Source organism: Leptonotus elevatus, chromosome 14 (genome assembly GCF_054856555.1).
Source record: "Leptonotus elevatus isolate MCC_2025b chromosome 14, RoL_Lele_1.0, whole genome shotgun sequence".
Taxonomy (NCBI): domain Eukaryota; kingdom Metazoa; phylum Chordata; class Actinopteri; order Syngnathiformes; family Syngnathidae; genus Leptonotus; species Leptonotus elevatus.
In genome coordinates, this window is record NC_141252.1 from 16,196,037 (window position 1) to 16,217,941 (window position 21,905).

The window sequence follows — 21,905 nt, forward strand, 5'->3', positions numbered from 1 at the left end:
AACAATTCCTTTTCCATCCTTCTACTGTGTATTCAGTGTGTATGAACATTAAAAGTCCAAATATCAACGTCATCTGATTCCCTGAAAAAGGTTAAAGACAATTAAGTATCATAATAATGACATACCACCAGTACGCTGCCATATTGGACATTTTTGTTATTTCCTGGTCTATGGTGCTATTAAAATGACCAGTCCATTTCAGTGGCATATGCATGAACACAGTGATGGATTTTCACCCAAATTGATGTGGACCCGTGCAGACGTGCTCATCATAGTCTGAAAGTACTAGAATGAAACTTGCCATATTTTTTATTCTATTTACGTCGTAACGTTGGCTCTCCTAGTTGCCTTGTAGACAAAAAACTATTTTGGATTATATTAACCTTGTAAGCATATTGCATATCAATGAGGCAAGGCATATACACATCTACACGCTGTCAGTAATTTTTCCTGAGTTGAGTGGGAATGTAGCAACCACAAAGTGGAAATGTACTTGAATAATGAGTCACGATCCTATGTCACAACGATGTGAAATTCTAACCCAAGCACTTTGCAAGCCTTTTGCCTTTTATTGTCTATTGCATCAAATCCATGCATACATGTCATGTTATGCATTAAACAGTAGAAAAAAAGGATGATGGAAGGGCATCTTTGAACTTTTGGGCTTACATATTCAGGAATATAGTCCAAGACATTTGCAATCGTCTACTTTTTGGAAAACAATAGCCGGGTTTACATGGAGCCATGTATTCCAATTAGGATGAATCTGAACGGCCAAACGGAATGAAAATGCTCCATATACTGTAAACACCTCAATCAGAATTCCAATGGAATTTCCTTCAGAATCACATGGGTCGCATTTTATTCCTTTTGTCACTCCGAACGAGCGCCTTTAACAGTTCAATCAGAATGGCAAGACTGCGTGCTTTAAAGTACTTGGAATTTAAGTTTTTCTCAAGCTGTTGCTTCAATAAAAGTGTTAAAACTATCACAAATACTATGCTAGACAAATGACAAATGAACTCCATCTTGAAAAACCATGTGATTGATGTCTACGCGTCCCATGGCTGCTGCGGGGCTGATCTGATTAAAGGAGGGGAGCATGTAAACAGAAGATCAGAATAGATTACGTCATATGTTAACAGATGACCACAGATCTTCATTCTGAATGATTTCAATCGGAATAACAAAAAAATTCTCATGGAAAGCTCGACTAATGATCAACATTTTTGCCCATTTCTTAGGCCAAACCTGTAATTGAATCATAAAAATCTGTTTGAAAGAATGTCCTGGTTTTTGAATAAAGGGATGGGGAAAAAAATTTATCCATCCGATTCATAGATGAATCAATAAAATAATCAATATATTAATCAATTATCATAAGTTATTTACAGCACTAACTGTTTTACTATAATTTGAAGGTTTCACGTTGAAGTGGTCCTTCCAACCAGACTTTGCATTTTGACAGATTGTCATATCTGGGAAATTTTGTCACACTACTTCTTTTATATCCAATCATGACAATCACCTGTTTCCAATTAACCTGTCCACCTGTGGAACATTCAAAGCAGGTGTGTGTGTGTGTGTGTGTTTTTTAAGCATTCCTCAACTTTTCCAGTCTTTTGTCACAGATTTTTGCCAAAAAAACAAAACAAAACCACTTTGAATTTTAAATATTTTGTCTTTGTAATGCATTCAATTGAATAAAGGACTTGCAAATCATTGCATTCTTTATTTTTTATTTTTTTAATCTACATTATACACAACACTTAATGGAATAGGGATTTGTATGTATGTATATATGTATATTTTTGGACTAGATTTTCTAGATTGTTATGCATGAGGTTTCACAGATCAAGTTCTGCTCTTCTGAGCATCCACCAATTTTGCCACCTTTACCTCGAAAACAAATAACCAAAGATGCCTATACAGCAGCTAGGATTTATTTTCCTCAGTAAAAAAAAAGAAAAATGAAGAAGTCCATTATTGCTTGCTGGCATGAAAGTCATGCTTTTCACAGTATATTTACTTCTGAGTGGCTTATATACATTATATAACAAATTAATCTTAAGCAAGGTGATTTTTTTTTTTTTACTTCTCAAAATCAATAATTGCTACAGAAAAAGCAGCACATACAGTCCCATCAAAGAAAGGAGCAGATACATTGGGCCATACACAATGTGCTTGCGGTACTGGTAAAAATGTGGGTGTCTGTCGGGGCACTTCAACATATTTTTCTTCCCTTGCTGTGAGGCCAAAAACATTACGGTGACGGCCAGGCTGTTTGAAGACAGCGGAAGAAAATGCAACGAGAGCGAGCAAGAAAGCGGGAGCCAGTGGGAATAGAAACATAGGTACAACGCTGTAGCTCAGGGGGGCTTACAAGTTTTGTTCAGCACTCTTAGATACCAGCCCCTACCGACGGAGAATGAAAGTAAGATATCAAACAACCCAGTTGTGATGGGAGAGAAGAGTAGAGGTGGAAGGAAGACAAAATGAGAGAGAGAGGGAAATGCGCTCCTCTCCAGTGTGTTGATTTTTTTTTATATATATACACATCTTTCCTCTGTGTTTCAGTCGAGTGAGCGACGACCTTGCTGGGTAGAGCAGAGAGCTCCTCTTGCTTTTAAGTCCCACTCACTCACTCGTTTCCCTTTGAGGATCAGCCAGAGGGATCAGCGGAGGAAAGGGAGTGATGGAAAATGTAGAGAGATGGCGAGAGAGAGAAACCGGCTGCAGACGTAGAAAAAAAAAAGGCAAAGAAGTGGTTGGGGGGGGGGGGTGCTTGGAAAGATAAGATGAGAGGCAACATTTTAAATTGGAAAAACAAATCAGGTAAAAAAGAAAGGCAGACAGAGCATCAGGAAAAGATAGACAGAAAGAGGATGGAGGAAGGGCCAGACAAAAAATATATATAAATATACTGATGTTGCTACGTTAAATTCATGGAGTACAAGCCAATGCTGACACATGCTACAGTATATCTGCTGGAATTCATAAAACCACAAAAAGAACTGATTTAAACCATTTTAAAGCTGACATGATTAAATGCTCGATGTCGCTGTCTGTCAGAAAAATACAGCAGACAAAAACATTTCCCTCTTCAGCAGAGCCAATGTAGAGATAATGAGCATGCTACAAGACTAAAAAGGGTCAGCAAGGACATGTAGGGAAACTAACAGGGTAACCAATTTGCATAAACACAAGTATGGTAAAAGTCGGTCTAACTCGCATTCCCATGTGAAATTAAGGAGCATCCATGATGAATAAGAGCAAATGCAATCATGCACAAACTCGTACACACATGCAATCATTTGTTTTTAAACAACAGTGAAGAAGCCGCCTCGGGTCATGAATTAACACACTCCCACACAGCTGACAAAAAGGTACACAAAAGCATGTAACGGGGGGTATATTCAGAGAAGGCCTTGATATGCATATGTGCAAATGTATTTAGAGAAAGAGCCGAACATTGAGCAGGAAGAGGAGGGTGGCAAATGAGAGTTTGGCTCTAAGTGCTACTATGGAGCTTCTGCATTTGCACTGTTGCTTTCCTCATTTATCAAACCCCCCTCTGCAGCACCGTCAACCACCCTTTTTCATACTTCTGCGCCAGAGCTCTTCAGTTCAAACGCTGCACCACACTGCCTTTAGCCTCCTTCTGTCTCATCTCCTCATGTAACTGGCAAAGGAGGAGAAGCTTGAGCAAAACTGCAAAAAAGTAACATACACACAATGTATGCTGAAAGTGCTAGCAAAATGCACATTTAAATTAGGAACCCTTACAGCCACAGCAAAGCAAAAATATGTACGTAATTAAAACTGGAAGCCAAGGGTTGCCATTAGAGGCTGTATTAAGTACTAGGGTTGTTCCGATATTATTTTTTGGCCCCCCAATACAGATACCCAGCTTTGCAGTATCGTCCGATGCCGATACCGATTCCGAACTTATTTTTTTTCTCAACATGAAAAAGCTGTCCTGCCTATCGGGGCCTCTGCTGATACCAGTATCGGTATCGGAACAACACTATTAAGTACATGCTAAATGGCCACCTTGTTAAATACAGCTGCACACTAATGAGATCCAATACAAGCAATGTATGAGAAGATGGGCAAAAAATAATGGGAGTTTATACTTTATATAACTAAAATAATACACAATGCTTTTCCACTGCAAAAAAAAAAAAAACAATACCAAAATAAAAATAAACATACTTAAATCTCTGGTAGTGGCAAAAAAGAAAAGAAAAAAAGAACTGAAATCTCTGGTAGCAGCAAAAAACACAATTATGTGATATAAAGCATTTTTAAAGTAGTAAAAATAATTTGCCTGGTAATGAGTTACTTTTATTATGAAGTGATTCAATTACTTTTTAAAGCAAGTAATAAGTAATTATAACTAAGTACATTTATAAAGTAAAATGCCTAAACACTGATTGCCAGTAATAATACACTGTGTATGCATAAGTGTACGCGTAACATAATAACCTGGATATGCTAGATTTAATTACTGTAGTTGGTCTTGTGGTTACAAGTGGAAAAACTGTGACGAAACAGTATTTGGTTGGCTTTCAGACACACACAATATGCATTTAATCACAATTTTATGGGACTTGAGTAAATGTCTGTCAATAAAAGATAAGATGAGACATAAGTGGTCAAGCATACCCCTATGTTTGAATCGAAGGGGAAGCATCTGATAGTATAAAAAAGGAAAAAACAGTTAAGCAGAAAAAAAAACAGGCGGCAGAGAGGAGATGAGAGAACACTGAACAAGGGGAGGGAGAGGCGCATGAGGAGGGGCAGAGGTCTGTTAACCTGGTGCGACGGGGCGTGTGCTTGTAAATAAACATCAGGTCAAGATTATTCTAAGCACGAAAGCCCAGACCGATGGGCCCTGGGGTCAGAGTGGGCCCATACCTGGCACACTCTCTCGCTCTCGCTCTCCCTCACACTCACTCACTCACAAACGCACGCGTGCGCAAACGAGCGTCACTCATTAGTGCGACAAAAACGTGATCACAGACACATTTATTCACAATATAAAACCCACAAGCATGTATTAAATCAAACACATACTGTGGACTAGCGCACTCGCACATAAACTGACCTGACAGATGTATACATACGCTAACTCAACCAAGACGAGACAAGTAGTGGTGCAACGGGCCATCTTGGATTTGTGACCCGTACGGTTCATTCGCAATGGTTCAGTGCATAATGGTCTGCAGATTGATTGGTAAACAAATAAAATAAAAGTGTGTTCACATGAAGCAGCGTGTTCAATCCACACACACTAGTTAAGCAAAGTGGTAGTCATGGCTAGCGGCATAGCAGAGAAACTTGAAAGCCTTCCTATATCTTGCAAGTCGCATGTAAGTGAGCATTTTGGCAACCCGGTAAAATACAGTGATGACAAAAGTAGGTGGGTAGACAAAACATTATGGTAGGTGAGCTTTGTGACACGAAAAAGTCATGAAAATGGAAATATATCAGGCCTGGCCAACCATTTGAAGCAAAAATGCCCTGTTGTGGCATTTAAGCAGATCTTTGCTGCAGAATCCGACTGAGCTAAAGCTAAAGCTAAACAGGTGCTAAATGTGCTTGAGCCGCGTTATAAAATCCGGTCACGTACCCACTTCAGCGAGATAATCATGCCAAGTCTTAATGAGCAGCAAAAGGCAAACAATTTAGACAAATTATCACAAGTATCCAGGTAATGTTTTACTTTAATAAATTATCAACAGTGTGTAAATGCCAGAGATATAGGTTTTAAGTCTAGCTGACACTCCGGGATTTGTTTTCACCTCTTGAACATTCTGCACTGTGATCACTGTGCTTTTGCAGTTATCTTTCCAGGATGGCCACGCTTAAGAAGAGTTGCAACAGCGCTGAACTTTCTCCATTTATAAAGAATCTGTCTTAGCATGGACTGACAGACATCTGGGTATTTAGAGGCTGACCTGCCAGTCCCACTTTTTGCTGATTCGCATGTTTTTTCATAACAACCAGCATACACCAATCTTGTTTGAACAGCACATGAAGTGGTTCTCTCAAATCAAAATGGAAATTCTCAACAAGACGTTCTTCTACTGTTAAATTTTCTACTCCGCTAAAGCAGCAACGGCCAAAGAGGTAGCAGAAGATTGTCTTCTGAGTGGGCAAAACAAGCTCAAGGGAAACAAATTAAGGTCTTGCGGATACATTTGTGGATCTGAAAAACACGTGAAAATCACTCGTTTATTAGCGTGAATAATTTTGAAACAACTCTCTCCCCAAAGACACATATATCTGCCACTAATTAGCTCTCTTGGAGAAGTCATTAGACAAGAGATTCAAATAGTTTTCACACACTGCACCGTAAACGTTTATGAACGTACAATTTTTATGCCAAATAAAATACAAATGAATCAAGGTGTGTGTGTCTATTCATGTGACTTACTAGATGAAGATATGATCCGATGTTATGATTACTTTATGCAGATAATTCCAAACATACATCACACACTTTTCTTGCAACTTCACAAAGCAGAATAATAGCAGGACTTGTTTTCTTTTTCTTTGGTTTTGTCCCATTAGTGGTCAAAACAACACATCATCCTTTTCCACCTGAGCCTATCTAAAGCATCCTGCTAGCACCAACTGCTCTCATGTTTTCCTCACTACATCTATCAACTTTATCTTAGGTATTCCTCTAGCTCGTGCCCGGCAGATCCATACTCATCATCCTTCCACCAATACACTCACTATGACTACTCTGAATGTGTCCACGTGATCTAAGTCTGGTCTGTACAATTTTGTCTTCAAAACATCTAACGTTGGCTGTCCCTCTGATGAGCTCACTTCTAATCCTACCCAACCTGGTTACTCATGAAGAGAATCTCAACATCTTTATTTCCAAACTCCTCTAGCTCTGCTTCCTGTGGCTGCAAATGATGTACTTACTGTTCAATGCTTGGCGAAAGGTAGAGTTTGGGGAAGACTTGAGTAGCCTCGGCATCCTCAAAGCTTACAGAGAGAAGAGCCACATCTTCTCCAGGGTCCAATGCTGTGTCCTAGGCAAGAACAAAGAAAATATATAACTGTATTTCTGAGAGATGTGTGGTAACTGAGACATTATTCATTTACTTTAACAATTTAAAATAATTCCCAGGCTTCTTAGAAAAATGGTTCATTTAGTCAAAATACACAAAGCGGCAAAGGCAGAAGAGAGTTGTTGCTGTATGTATTCGAATGTGGAGATGGAACGAGAAAGTGAATAAAAAGAGATCAAATGAAACGCCAGACTGCAGTATGACCTCCTGTCTCCTGTAGTTCCTTCCGTTTACCCCGTTTGGACCCCACCCATTTGGCGATGTGTAGCGACCGGGCGCTATCCGCGGAGACTACTCGAACTCCGGCGGAACTCCGTAAATGGCATCAGCTTAAAGTCGAGATATGCTTACAAGGCACAATTTAAACTGCAATCTATCAGTTACGCAGTTGTACATGGGAATAGAGCAGTCGTGAGATAATTCCACATCAATGAATCCATGGTTCGGAAGGGGAGGAAGCAAGAAAACGTCGAGGCTTGCCATCATTCTGGGAGGATCCAACCGCTGGAGAGGCATTGGAGAGATCCACAAAAACAAACTGGGAGGCCGGACCGGCCGCGCCGCGGTGTGTGAATGGTTTGTGAACGGCTGTTACGGTGCACGCCAACGAATAACGTGAGTACCGTGAGTTTAATAGTTGAATTATAAAGTACTACTGAACTCACTATTTTACTCCAGTTGCCATTTTAAAACACATGGTAGAATGCTTGTTACCGTATTTTAGCATACATGCTAACATTTGTTTTTAGCATGCATGCGCCAAGTATGGTACGGTGCGCTCGTTTTGGAGCTGCAGTTACCCTACAGTTAGGCACCAGTAGCTCTGTGTGTGTGTGTGTGTGTGTGCGTGGTGAGGACGTGTGAATTTGAATTTTTTTCCAATTTAAGGCAAACTGTCAGTGCAAGATATGTATTGTAAAATGACAATATTTTTTTTGCCCTGTGTATGTTTCGTTATAACACCCCCCACTTGACCATTATTGGCTAGAGGTGATCACGCCACATTGCTTGGCCAATCTGTGTAATCTCTCTCGGACAAATATCTGCAACATAAATTCTCCTGTACTATCTAACAAAACTAAAGGAATACATCCTTCTATTCCTCACTGTACTATCCCTATGTCTTAACTTTGAACAAAAATAAAATAAAATAAAATTTTATTTTTCAATAAAGAAGGGTTCAGTGAATGCACATAGGGGTTCAGTACCTCCCCAACACAGCTAAGAACCACTGTCCTACAAACATAGACCACAATAATGTAAGTGGGAAAAGAATTGTTCAAGTCCTAAAATATCATTGTCTGTAGAAAGCAGAAGAGGAAAGACACCAGAAGAAACATCTGTTTAGTTTCATGCTACATTAGTTTCAACATCTGCAACATGAAGCTGAGCTGATGACTTGGAGCACCAATCAAGTCATGTGTGAGATGGATACAGAGGCCACCCGAAGCTGCGTGCTAAAACCTTCATCTGCCTCTCAGAGGTTCGAGTTTCTCATTGTGTGATATATTTCCTAGAGCATGGCCACTTCTCAGGCACTGTCATTAGTGCAATTTTACATCAAATATTATGGGCTCGCTCTCTCCCTCCCTTGACAAAGGCTCTGCAGTGATAATCAAATGTCTTACAGATGGTTTGAACTCATCCATTTGATATAATTGCTGCTGTTCGCTGTGGTGAGGGGAAGTCTAACCAACATACATGATGGACGGAGGCACAGTTCAACCAGTTTGTAGCAAAGGGGCTTCAAATGTGATCAGAGCCATGAGCTAATTAGACACATTTTGGACTGCTGATTACAAAACCAAACTAATCTCTGACTTGAGGAAAAATCTGCCTGATTGGTGGATGAAGAAATTCATTTAGTGAACATATGAAGAAGAATTAGAAAGAAGAATCCCCCCAAAATATAATAAATCACAATTTAGTATAGCTTAAAAAAAATAGCGCAACAGACAGCCTTTAGGGCCAGCAGCGAGATGCATTTTTATTTTTCAACGCAGGCATTTTCCTCATATTTGGGTTTATTTGTCCATCTGTCTGTTTACCATTTCAAAATGACTGCTGTAAAACTGGCCATTAAAGTTGTAGTGGTCAAAGCAAGCAATAAAGTAGTGGCCAAAGACTTTTTCACTGCAGAATATCAGATGCCCTTTTGCTCACTATGAGAAAGTACGTCTTGTCGCGGCAGATACATTTGGGGCTAAAGCATGGGGAGTAGAAAAGAGGCAGTGAAAGATGGCAGGGTATGTGGCATCCAAAAGTGTCGCCTGATGGAATCAGCTCACATCAATATAGTCTGCATCAGTAAACAAGGACTGCTCTGTGTCTCACAGCAGCGCCGGCGGCTTCTGCCGCTGACGATATGGGACAGATAGGAACAGGCATGAAGATGTGGGGCTGCAGTGGTTTGTGTGGTTTGGGAGAAGATTATTTTGCTCCAGTTTGTAGCTGTCAAGTCTTGTTTTTGTCTTTAAAGGTGATTTTTTTTCCTACTGGGACAGGGAACACAGATGGATGAGAACTAACAGGAAGGTGAAGAGGGCCAGAGGAAGAACATGGGCTAGCTTGTACACAGGGACAAGCCCTGCTGAGACATGGGAGCTGCTGGGGAGAGCCTATTCATGGTGTGATTCAGACTCATCTCGTTCCAACAGACAGCAAAGAGCTGCTACAAGTTATATCACATCAGTACAGCAAACAAGCAAAACTTAACCCATTTAATTAATGTATTGTTTAGTGCACAATGTGCTGCTCATTCTGGTGTGTGCGCCTGGGCTCCCTCGGGCAAATCCTTGAGTAATTGATGAAATAATCGATGGGATAATCGACTGTAAAGATTAGTTAGTGACAGCCCTAATCATAATGTCTCTTACAGCATTTACAATTTCCAAACCCTGAGTAGGACATGGGCAGTTTGGCCAATATTTAAACTCAAAAGGTAAATTAATGCAAGATACAAGTACTGTATTTATCTTATTTAAAAATATTAAATATGTTTTATTTGTATAAATGAGTAATCTATGAAGGATAACTTAACTACAGCTGAGAAGCTTTTCAATGCCATTTATTATGGAGCGAAGTGAATTCTTGTTTGTAGTATAACTTTACCCTGTTGTGCTGATGGAATACCTTGAACGAATAATATACTGTAACGGCACCTTTTTTAAAGATGCATTGTGGAGTTTGACCCTTTTTTACTTGTGACTGTCACCTCTGACCCAAAGCGTAACTGCAGCCTTTGTGTCAAGCTTGTGCATGGTGCGCGTGTGATTACATGGGCTGGAAAAAAAATGCTAGTTTTTCAGTTTTCTTGGATTCTGAAGTGGAGTTTGGACAAAAAGCCGACCTCTTCTTGTTTTTTTTTCAGTTTCCATCCGTCATATGCTAGCTCACACAACACTAGATGTAGATGTCTGCGGGGACGAGCACCCTCCACCACTTTATCCCGAACACTCCATACTGAAAAGAAGATATAAGCTGATAGGCAGTAACAGTCAAAAAGTCAGGGCTCTTTGTACTCATCTGGGCATTAGTGGAGCATGCATGATGGAGAAAAAAAAATCTTTAACAATGCGCCTTTAACTGTGTTCTCAAGAAACCATACAAAGTGAATAATGTAACAACAAGGATTCTGACAGTCATGTCAAATGAAGTGGTTGAGGCCATTAATTATCTGCCAAATGACAAAGTAAGTGGATGAGATCATATTTGTGCTGAACATTTTGAACATAAGGTTAGCTCCTCTCCTTGCTCAGTTTTACTAGCCTTGTATTTATTGTATGCTACCAGACTCAGTGTTGTCTGTTTTGTTCTTTCGTGTTAACAAGGATAAAGCTGATGAAGTCGGCAGTCTGGATGTGGCCAATAGCATTAGCCTTCTTACTGTCCCAAAACTAAAATTATGTTGCTCGGGTCAAAATACTTGAAAAGGACAATCCATTTTAAAGCAGCATATTATTCACACGTGTATTTATGCCTTAAAGGTAATATTTAATTCACTTTTTTTTTTTAAGATGCTTCCAAAGTATTTGCCAGTATTAATCACAGGGAATTATTTAAATAAATATTCTCATTTCTCATATGCCTTGTACGAGAAATTCTTATACAGTTTGCCATAAAATGTCCCGTTTAAATTTTTGGGATGCTTAAAAAAAACAAACAACCTCATTATTACCCTATTCCACTGCAAATCAATACAGTATAGTGTTTAGCTGCTCCACTTGCACAGATCAGCAGTGAAATTTCAAGTGGATTTGCGGCTTAGTGTAAAAGACAAATGAATGCCTTTGCTGATTTTGTGGATGGATGTAGTTATTATTCTCAAAACGCTCTGCCCCTGATCCTCAAGGTGGCACAAAGCCATGTTCTCTCTGACCCTCAGAGGGGGGTGGCTTGAGCAGCGGCTCTCATAAGAGGGTAATAAGTGTGACCTGAGTGAAGATAAGGGGTTCATAAAATAGATGGCTAAAGTGAGCAAAGATCACAGATTGTTGGGACATCATCGACATGTTAAAATAGATCTACTTTAAGCTCTATTAAGCAAATAGAATTGCTTATGTAAAATGCTAGCAAACAAAAATAAGCTTTGTCTCCACAGGCAGAAACTTAATGAAGACAACCTTGTCTTTGGAGAGTAATGAGCACTGAGCACTCGGTCAGAGGATTGAGAGTAAAAAACAAAACAAAAAACAGGGCGTCCTGCAGGGGAGATGGTCGGACGTTAAAGAAGTATTTACTACCTGCCCTGAGAGAATGTGACTCAACTACTCAAGGGCTAGATTTAAGAAAGTGGTGGGTGAATAATGTGCAGTACTGTGTGGACATCAAGGTTAGAGGGTGCCTCCCGGTCCACCCCTTCACGGCCGCCACCCCACGTCTTCCATCCCCCGTTAGTCTTTCGGACACATGGCTGCGCACACACACAACCACAGAGCTCTCTTTCCCCTGTGTCCGTCCTTGTGTCTCCTGATGCCCTGGCCTCTGGCATCTCCTCTGTGTCTCAAGTGACAGGCTGGAGATGTGACAGCTGTCCTTATGCCAGACCAAGCCTGGCCAAAGTCAAAACACACAAAAACACATTCATCCACAGAGGCAACACAGGGGCATGACTGCAGGCCTACAACGGAGGAGGTAAAGAGACCGTCCGCCTTCTTCGCCCAACTTTAAATGTCATGCCTGATGTAATGGGGTGGCTTGACTGACAGCACAGTTGTTGTGCAAGGACATCTCCAGCTCCTAGGCCAGCTGTGAGTGCACCAGCAAGTATATGAATAACATCCTTTGTAACGAGAAATTGACATTGTGAACATCACAACATGAAATCACTAAAGGAAGGCATGAACTGTTTCTGGATATCAAACGTGACTCTTGCGAAACCTATTAAGGTGAAGCTGGGCATACATACGGATTAGCAACTGCATGAGATTTGACCATAACTAATTCATACACACATCATTGCTGTCCTACTTTTATTTTTTTTACATATTTTTTTATTTGCCTGTTATTAGGCAGATTTAGAACCTGAAACAAATGTATCATGTCACTGTCATTAAAACTGAAAAAAAAAAAAAATAAATAAAAAAAAAAAACAACAACTGAAAATTGCATCTGAATTCAAATGTTTAGTCTCCACTAGTCTGGAATGTCTGTCTCTAAATGAGGACATGCTGTATTGTTTACCGGTAACAATGGTTTCTCATTATTATGAAAACAAATGCATATTGAGTGCACATCTGCTGTCCATGTTCCTCTAAACATGCAAAAACAGAAAACAAGGAAAAAAATATATTACTAATAAATCCAGATGCATCCTAATTTTCATGTAAAAGCAGCATAATACATAGACGGTCTATTTGTCCATTACTGCAATAACTTGTTTAGGATTAGGATTAGAGGTGATTTTATGTCAGCAGACTTTGTGCAAGAGGCGGGGTAAACCCTGGACTGACTGCCAGTCCCAATCATTGGGCACACACAACCACTCAAGTGAACTTGGTGCCTGAATATAGATGAATATGAGATACGATTTTTAGGTGAACAAAATAATTGAAACAGACAGGCCCGTTGGGTTCAATCTCCTCTTCAGCAGACAAAATGTGTGCTCAATAGATAGTTTAAGTATGAAAATTGACTTGGTCAGTCTAAATGACTACATTAATTTGCCTTTATTTTTACCTCTGTTGTTTTGGTAATGAGTTTTGGATCATTATCTTGCTACAGGTTGAATTATCTCCCAATCAGTTCGTCCACACATATTTTGGCAGACAAAATGTTTCTGTGACTTCCATGCTCATTTTGCGGTTGCAGTCGTGTTACTTTACCAACGTTGATTAATCATCTCATTGGAGAAGCCAGTAAGACCAAGCCTTGACAATAAATCCACTGAGTTTCACAGATAAGATTTTACTGTATGTTTGGAATCTCAAGTAGATCTTTTTCATTACTTTGGTAAACTTTCTGTTCTTGAATTTTCTCCCAGAATTTTTTGTACAAGTGGTTTACATCTTGTTGTAGTCAGAATTTTTGCTCACAGAGGCATCTGCAGGCATCACTCCTGCCCTCTTGGAGGGCGTTACAATGTCACTAACAGGTGTTTCTGGGCCTTCACTGGAACAAATAATTGCTTAAAGAAATGCGCACAACTGCAACTAATACAATTTTAAAAAATCATGGATAATCTTTTTTTTTTCTTGACAAGCAGGTTTGCAAGTATACTCGCATTGCAGCTTGTGCAGGCGTACTGATACCAGGCGTCTAAATTCCCCTGTGTTCAACAATGACACAATGTTACAACATGTTCAATAATACTTGTCTGACCTACCCAGTTGTTTGTGTCAGCCCTTTGGTGGTTTGACATAAACCTTTGCTATCAAAGAAAGGCAAGAGTCTCAAGGTCAACTGTTGAAAGCTGCTAAAACGTCTCATTCCATGACATGAAATGTTGTGATTTGAGAAATAAAGTTGAGCATATGATTGCTAATGATTAGGTGGGGCTGCCGCTTGTGGCGAGGGGAGGAGTAGGGCAGCGGTGCACTCCAGGAGCCATGACAATCCTGCACCCTCCACCTCAAATTACAAAACATGCCAGGGCAAGCACAAATCACCACAACCCAAATGGCACGCATATCCAAGAGGACCTAACGTCCTCATCTGAAATATTTACCTTTTCCTGTGCCTGTCTCCCTTTCTCCCAAACACTCCTTCCGTACAAACCCTCATCTCATACTTTGACTTTACACTGTGGTGTGACAAGTTTGGTAGATGATTAACCAGGCTGGCTCATAGCTGTGGAGAAAGAAGGCCAAGGATTAATGCTGTCATGAACACAATGCGCAATGGATTAAAGAACACACATGCTCCACCTGGAAGTCATGATATGGGCCTCAACACACCTTAACACTCAAGTCCCAAGTACTGTTTGACAATCTAAATAGGTACAGTACAGTCAGTTCTTTGTTTAGAGATGTGTAATTATAAGAGGTGTGGCACAGAAGCATTAAAAAAAAGTATTTAGTAGTACACTGTAAAACTCCACAGTAACCAGTCAGTGACGAAAACAGGGATGTTATTAACTCATTCACTTCCTGCCATTTTCACTGAAGCAACCCCATTTGCTCCCGGTTATTTTACCGGACTGATTTTGCAAGGCCCACAGATTCTTGTGTTCTATTGCTATAAAAACATGGAACCTACCAAAAGATTAGAGTTTCTTCTTTCACCAGGAAAAAATATATTTCTATCTGTTTCCGTTTTGCAGCAATATATATAATATAACCGAATATAGCTAAGTTTCATCATTATTCACAAATCGGTTTAAAACAGTGGGGGAAAGAGCTTTTTGCAACATGGCCCTGGTTGATCTCTTATACTCTGTTGCCACCTGCTGGTTTTGTAATAACCACCATTGCTTCAAGCATTCTCTTCGGGTCAGAGGCTGCATCAAATCCTTCTGTATGCTCTAGCATAAAAAAAAACATATAAAGTATAAATATGTCTTTGGGAGCATGGTAATATTTAAAATAGAACATATTTATACTTTTTGGGGAGCAAATGAGTTAATAGCAAAGTGAAATACAAACCCCCCCCCCCCCCTCCCCCATGTACTATTACGTGATCTTTTTACGATTGGGGGCGGCAAAATCCTTTCAATGGAACCTGTTACAGAATTTTCCGAGGTTATCCATGTGATATAATTAATGCCTGTACTAGGGATAGACCGATTATCAGCCGGGACGATTATCGGTGCCGATATTTGTCAAAATGCCAAATATCGGCATCGACCTTTTTACGAATCTGAAGGCCAATATAGCTGGTATCTCACTGAGTATTGAATGCTTGCTAACGTAGCAAAAAAAAAAAAAAATCCATAGAATTGGTCACAGTTTTCACTTGTCGAAAAGATATTTTGAACATGTTCAGACAGTTATTCACTTTCTGCAAAGATCTTTTGAAACCCCAAATTAGCTACATTTGCATGCGTTTGTTGCTCAGTGAGATATACTGTAGGTAAGTTTTCATCTATAGATTTATTTGAATTTCCACTTCACATTATAAAAGCTGATGCTGACACTGGGAACTCCCTACACTTTTAATTTTTTTTTAAATTGACTTTTTTTTTTAAAATTAATAAATTATTTAGACATTTTGGAAAACTATTTACAGTAGAAAACTTTAGGGAGCTATTTACTTGCTTAGTTTTTAATTTAGCTTAACACTAGAATAATGACCCTGGAAGCTCCCTCCAATTTTTGTTATAATTTTTAAGCAAAGCTGTCTATTCTTTAAATGCTTAAAATTAAAAAAAAAAACCTTCAAAGTGTTGAAAATTTGAAAAGTTGTTTTAACAAACATGCTTAGTGGCATTTAAACAAAGTTTTTTTTTTTACACATATTTTCCCTTTTACTGCAAATTAATATTGGCTTGAAATATCGGTTATCTGCATCCTTGACTACTAATAATCGGTACCGGCATTGACCCTGAAAAAAAAAAAAACATATCGGTCTATCACTAGCCTGTACAACTAAAAACAAACCACCAGTGACATATCTTGCTGAAAAAAAAATACAGATAATTAAATGATGTTTATAGCAATAAAGTCAACTGTGTGTTTGTTAAATATACCATTGCTGGAGATGGGAACCAGGCCAAAAGCAAAGTTCTTTGGAACAAGTACAATATGACAAATGGATGTGTCATTGATATGCACGCAGATCATATTTCACTGAAACAAGTCATTAAGTGACTGTAGCCAAGTGCCACTAATGTGTCAGTGATAGCATGTTGTGGCCTTTGTTGTTTGTGCATATGCAAAGGGTGTGATGCTAGGGCTTCTGGCCACAAAGGATGACTCAAGTATGATCACTTGCATGTGCAATATAACATGCATTTTGTGTTTCAGAGTCACTGATTGGCTGCTGTATGTTAATTCTCATTAAAGTTGGTACCAGTTGAATCTGACCACCAGTGCTTGCATTGTGTGTGTTTTATAATCAATTGCGTCTTGATTTCACATTGAACATATCTTTTGAAAAAAGACAATGGCTCTCACTGCAGACATTAAGCTGAAAATGTGAAATTTAAAATGAAGACAGTGGTGCAATAGTTAAGGTTGTAGTGGCATTTCTCAAGGCAAAATTGTAATTGCATTAACCGTGCTTCGCTGAAAGTGTTGCGGGGTGTTTTTGTCCCACTGCACTGTTAATGAGATTATTCAGTTTTTTTGTGGACCAATGCAACCTATTGGCCCCTAATTTGGGGTTAATGGCACTTTTGTCCTAAACTGTGAATTATAAGAGCTCGATAGAATTATGAATACATATGATCAAGATGCAAATAAAGGCTGTCATTACCATAGGTCTGAGCAATCACAAACGTCTCATTTAAGAAGAAATACTTAGATTGATACCGGAGATTAATACATACATTTATAAATATGTGCCTTGATGAAGCCTATCAGTTCTGTTTATTGTGTAGTTCTATGTTTGATATACAGTTTACAGAGCAGACCTTGTAGATAGTTTAAAAAGGTGAAGAGGCGCGAGAGCTATTTAATTCCTCCAGGGTCACAATAAAAAAAAACGAAAACAAAAAAACTATCTACCTCTTATAAAAGATCTAAGTATTTATTATTATTTGGATCTTATTTAAGATTTTGCTAAACAAAGCCAAATTAAAGTAACAGAAGCATGCATTAAATTTGCATCACTTAAAATGATACTATGACCTCCACTGCTTGTATTACCACGCAAACACAAAACACGAGACACAATACTCCAAATTCTATCTAAATGTTTATCTCAAGGTGGCTTTAATTAAATGAATGCTGATTTAAAATATGGTATTTTATGTGGTTTATTTGAAAGTATATTATTGGTTGGGTATGGGAAGACTACAGAAAGCAGAAGGGCAGATATTTCAGAGCTAAAGGAAAGCCAAATGACCCCCCCCAAAGTTGAAAAGAAGAAAACAACACAGCAATGGGAAGATGAACATTTGAAGGTGTTATAGAAACACAACATGCGATGTACAACTTGATATACAGCGAGGGCGGAAAGTAGGCCAGATGGAAGTAATTCCATGGAGGCGTGGGGAAGTGCGTTTGTGTGTGCGTGTGTTTGTGTGCGGGGGGGATAGAATGGTGTTGGGGACGGAGGAAGAAGAGCAGGAAAGGGGGGTGGTGGAGTGGATGCTCTCCTGAGAATACTCGACTGCTCTGCAGGGGTTTCAAGCTCAAGCAGGTAGGTGGGAATGTTCATGTGGAGAAATAGCGTGGGTGGCTTAAAGGGGTGGGGGTGACAGTGGATCGAAATCCCCAAGGGAGACAAGAGTAAAGCGTGACCTTTGATATGAGGGAGTCGTGTTGGGGTCACTGGAGTATTTGGGGGCAGAATTTGAGCTCCTTCCGCAAATCCAACGGCTGTGACTTTTTTTATTTAATTTTTTACATTTTTTATAATGAATTTGAAATCTTTGAATTAGTCCCTTCAAATAATATTTCAGCAATCACTCTTTTTAAAGGCTTGTAGCATTTTACTGCTTTAATGACACAAATTATGCTGTGAAAAAGCATTTGCCCAAATTTTTACTTTGTTGCATAGTTTCCCTACTCCAGCATTGAAGATAGTCAAATAAATGTAAATACCACACAATGATAACCCAAAAAAACTAAATGTCATTTTTTAATGGCGATTTATTTATGAATGGCAAAAAACAAACAAAAACATTTTAAACTACCTGGCCCTGTGTGTAAAAAATACTTGCCTCCTAAAGCTGGTTGCGTCACCCTGGAATGCAACAACTGAAATCAAACTTTCTCTGTGAGACTTTCAAAATATATTTTGAGCTATTTTGTCACACTTTTCCTTGCAGCATTTTTTAAAATAAAGCAACACTGGAGGGTTGTCAAGTATGAACAGCCTTTTTATCTACCACCATGTCTTCTGGCATTGAAACAACTTGGACAAGTCTGCTCCCTTGCCCATTACTTCGATCTCATCCAACGTGGAGCCGTGTGATTTTGCATCAGACACCGAGCAGGTGAGAAGAACAAAGCAGTCAAACAAAGGAAAGAGTTTCTTGAGGTATGTATGTGAGTGACATATGTAGAGTGATGACGTAAATCTCCAGTTACGAATGTCCACAGCCAAATGCTGTTTTGGAGAAATCCACAAATTTCCACTTTAGCCGGAGTTTTTAGAACCTACATTTTGAATCAAAACAATCAAAACGTGTGGGTGGCAGAGCAAACTTATAATATTTGGCAATATGACCAAAAAATACAATTTATATATTTTTTCCCCCAGTCATTTTGGATTATTTGGATTTTAATCAAAGTAATAAACACAACAAACATTTCAGTTTCATTTATTAAATAAATAAATCCTGCACAAAAATGTTCAGACAACAATAATGTATACTGATTCCAAATCAGTTTTAATATAAATTTAACATTCTTAGTTTCTGCATGAAGTGTTAAAATGCCACAATTAAGTTGTTTGTTACTAGCATTCTGCCACTTGTGCAAAATTACAACTCTCAATAACATTTCGAATTTTGATAATACAATTTACAAAACAAAACAGTTTTAATAGTCCAGAAGACTAGTGTATTTGTTTATGTGCACCTCAATTTCACAATTTAGCTAATTTTCTGATCGTTGATTTTTAAAATGACGAATTAATCGAATTAATTTGATTTATTGCCCAACCCTAAGCAAACTGCAGAAAAATATCTCGCATTTACTGCTGTCACTATTGATTAGTCTATCGATTATTCGAATAACCGAATACATTTTTATTTCGTATTTAAATGTTTTACAAAAGCATTTTGTTTATTAATCTGTGATTGTTGTTTATTTAGTATTTCATATTAGTATAGTGATAAAAAAAAAAGGGGGGATTGATGTACTCGTCAACCTTTTTTAAATTGATTATGTTGTTCGGTCATTGCTTATTTTGATTGAACACAGAAAATAATCATCATTCTTCCATGATAATTGATTACTTCTCGATTAATCAATTAATTTTGACAGCTTTACTCTTGTTTGCAAAATATGTGTAGACTAGGCCTTAGTAGTGATGGAATTGATGGGTTTGCCTGGTATGTTTTGTACTTGCAGTAGTTCAACAGATGTCTTTTTTTTCCAGGGAGGTCTTGGCAATAAGTCACGTGCGTTAATGACTATAGATGGATAATTATGTGATTTATTTTACATGCCCACAGGCACAGGTGTCGTTTGAATTCAGAAAGGTCATACACAACTATCACAAGATGAAAGCATGTTACTATTATGAGAAGCAGCTTCAGCTAGACTCCTATTAAACTTGCTGTGACATTTTCTCAGCAGGCTAGAAGTGTGGACTACCAGGTGCTAGACCACCTGGCAGTGGCCTCTGGAAGGATTCTAAATATGTTGGTCATATGAAATGCACCAATGGATGGTTATGTTTTAAAGCTCTGACAAGAAGGCTGAAAGATCAACAAGAAAGGAAGTCAAAATGAAGCACAAACTTCCACCAAGACCAATAACCCATTCTTCAAAAATTATTTAAACTGCTACTGACTTTTGTCCATAGATGTATCTGTAATATTTCCCATGTAGTAAATCTGCCGGTGTTACTCCTGAATCTTCCCTTTTTGAACTCCAAAATGTAATGAGATTTTTCTTGGGTCATACTGTCTACCAGTTTTGCATAATCCTACAGACAGACAATCAAAGTGAAAATTCATGGGAGAAGGAGATCACAGATCCTACTTGCCAGAGGTAACAATTACAAACTTAAAGTACAAGAAAAAACTTCTGTCAAGGCAAGCACACTTCAAAACTCAGAATGGAAACCGCATTACCAACTTTTTAAGAGCGATATGGATAAAATAGGAAAATCAAAGCAATTAATCTAATCTAATCAAATTAATTAATCAATTAAGTATTAGTAGTATTTTTTTCATCCACCCAACCAGCCACCCACCCATCCATCCATCCATCCATCCATTCATAAAGCCAGCTAGCCAGGCCCTGGGAAAATATACCAGCATTCAGTAACAGATACAGTATAAAGGAATGATAATCACATTTTTAGAGTAAGAATTCCTAATTTACACCTACTTTCCATTTTTGTTTCAGAGATGTGTGACATTTGAATTCATCTTCAAGCGTATACCAAGCTATAATACATCTACCATTAAAAAGCCACATAATTGTTTATCTGCGTGGAAGCACTGGCTGGCCTTTTCAGATTTCAATCGTACACTGCATTAGTGAAGCCACAACTGGCAATTACTTGACGATGTCTTTTGGGCAACTTGCTTTCCTACTAAATGCCATGTCACAATGCTAAACAGACATGCCATCACTTTGCAACAGGACTTTCAAAAGCACAATGAAATCAAAATGAATGCAGCTTGATATATTAAATTTTCCTTAATTTAATCACAACAAGCTTTGTATTCTGTATTTTTTAGCTTTGTATTTTCAGAGTTAGTATTAACTGTAAATTGTAAATGATTTCTGAAAAATATCCAATATTTCTTTTGCATTTGCAAGTTAGAAGACTGCAGCCACAATCAAAATCTCTATCACTAAAATTACATGAAACTGTCATTACATTTTCACCCCCCAAAAAAATCATGATCCCGAAAGATGTTTAAATTAAAATTTAAAGGATTTCACAGTTTTAGATATTTTCTCTTCTCACAAAAAGGATTTTGATGCAATTAATCTAAAAAAAAATAATTACACAAAATGATAATTTTACATAATAATTTTTACACAGTACAGGCCAACATTTTCTTTAAAAAAAAAAATCCAGTTTCTGTGATATTTCAAAGATTATCGTTTATTAAATGCTCTTTTTCAAAGTAAACTTGGACAATAATTTCCCCTTGACTAGAAATGTTTCCATCATTATAAAAAAACATTTTTAAAAAACTGTTTTTCCAACAACACTAAACATGCACTTAACCTACACTTGAGGGACAAAATCATCTTTGTCTGGTGAATAACGACTGCAGTGAACAGACTCGAGGGCTGTAGAAAACATTACACTGCAACTTCAGCAGGGAAAACAACTTTTTTTGTGTAGCTTCGAATGCAGAGCTGAGGCAACAAGCCACATAGGGACATTTGGGATGAACCTACAATTATTTTATAGCTCTTAAGATTCCTGAGCTTCTGAGTCACTGTTTACCATGCAAGTGCACGGCAAGGCCACAAATTACAACCACTTGCTTTGGGACAATCTCCTGAGAGTCACGCAAAAGGAGCAAGCTTTTTCTTGGAGCAAGTTAGGTGGTGTAAATATAAAGAGAAA

At 38.4% G+C, this 21,905-nt stretch overlaps 1 protein-coding gene across 1 annotated transcript in view; it reads right to left on the bottom strand.

Annotated features, from left to right (window-relative positions):
* Positions 1–21,905, bottom strand: part of babam2 (BRISC and BRCA1 A complex member 2) — an 84,974-nt gene that overhangs the window by 26,622 nt on the left and 36,447 nt on the right. The window contains exon 7 of the mRNA XM_086093918.1: positions 6,946–7,055. Within this exon, the coding sequence (XP_085950044.1) occupies positions 6,946–7,055 (110 nt within the window). The remainder of the gene's footprint in view (positions 1–6,945; positions 7,056–21,905) is intronic.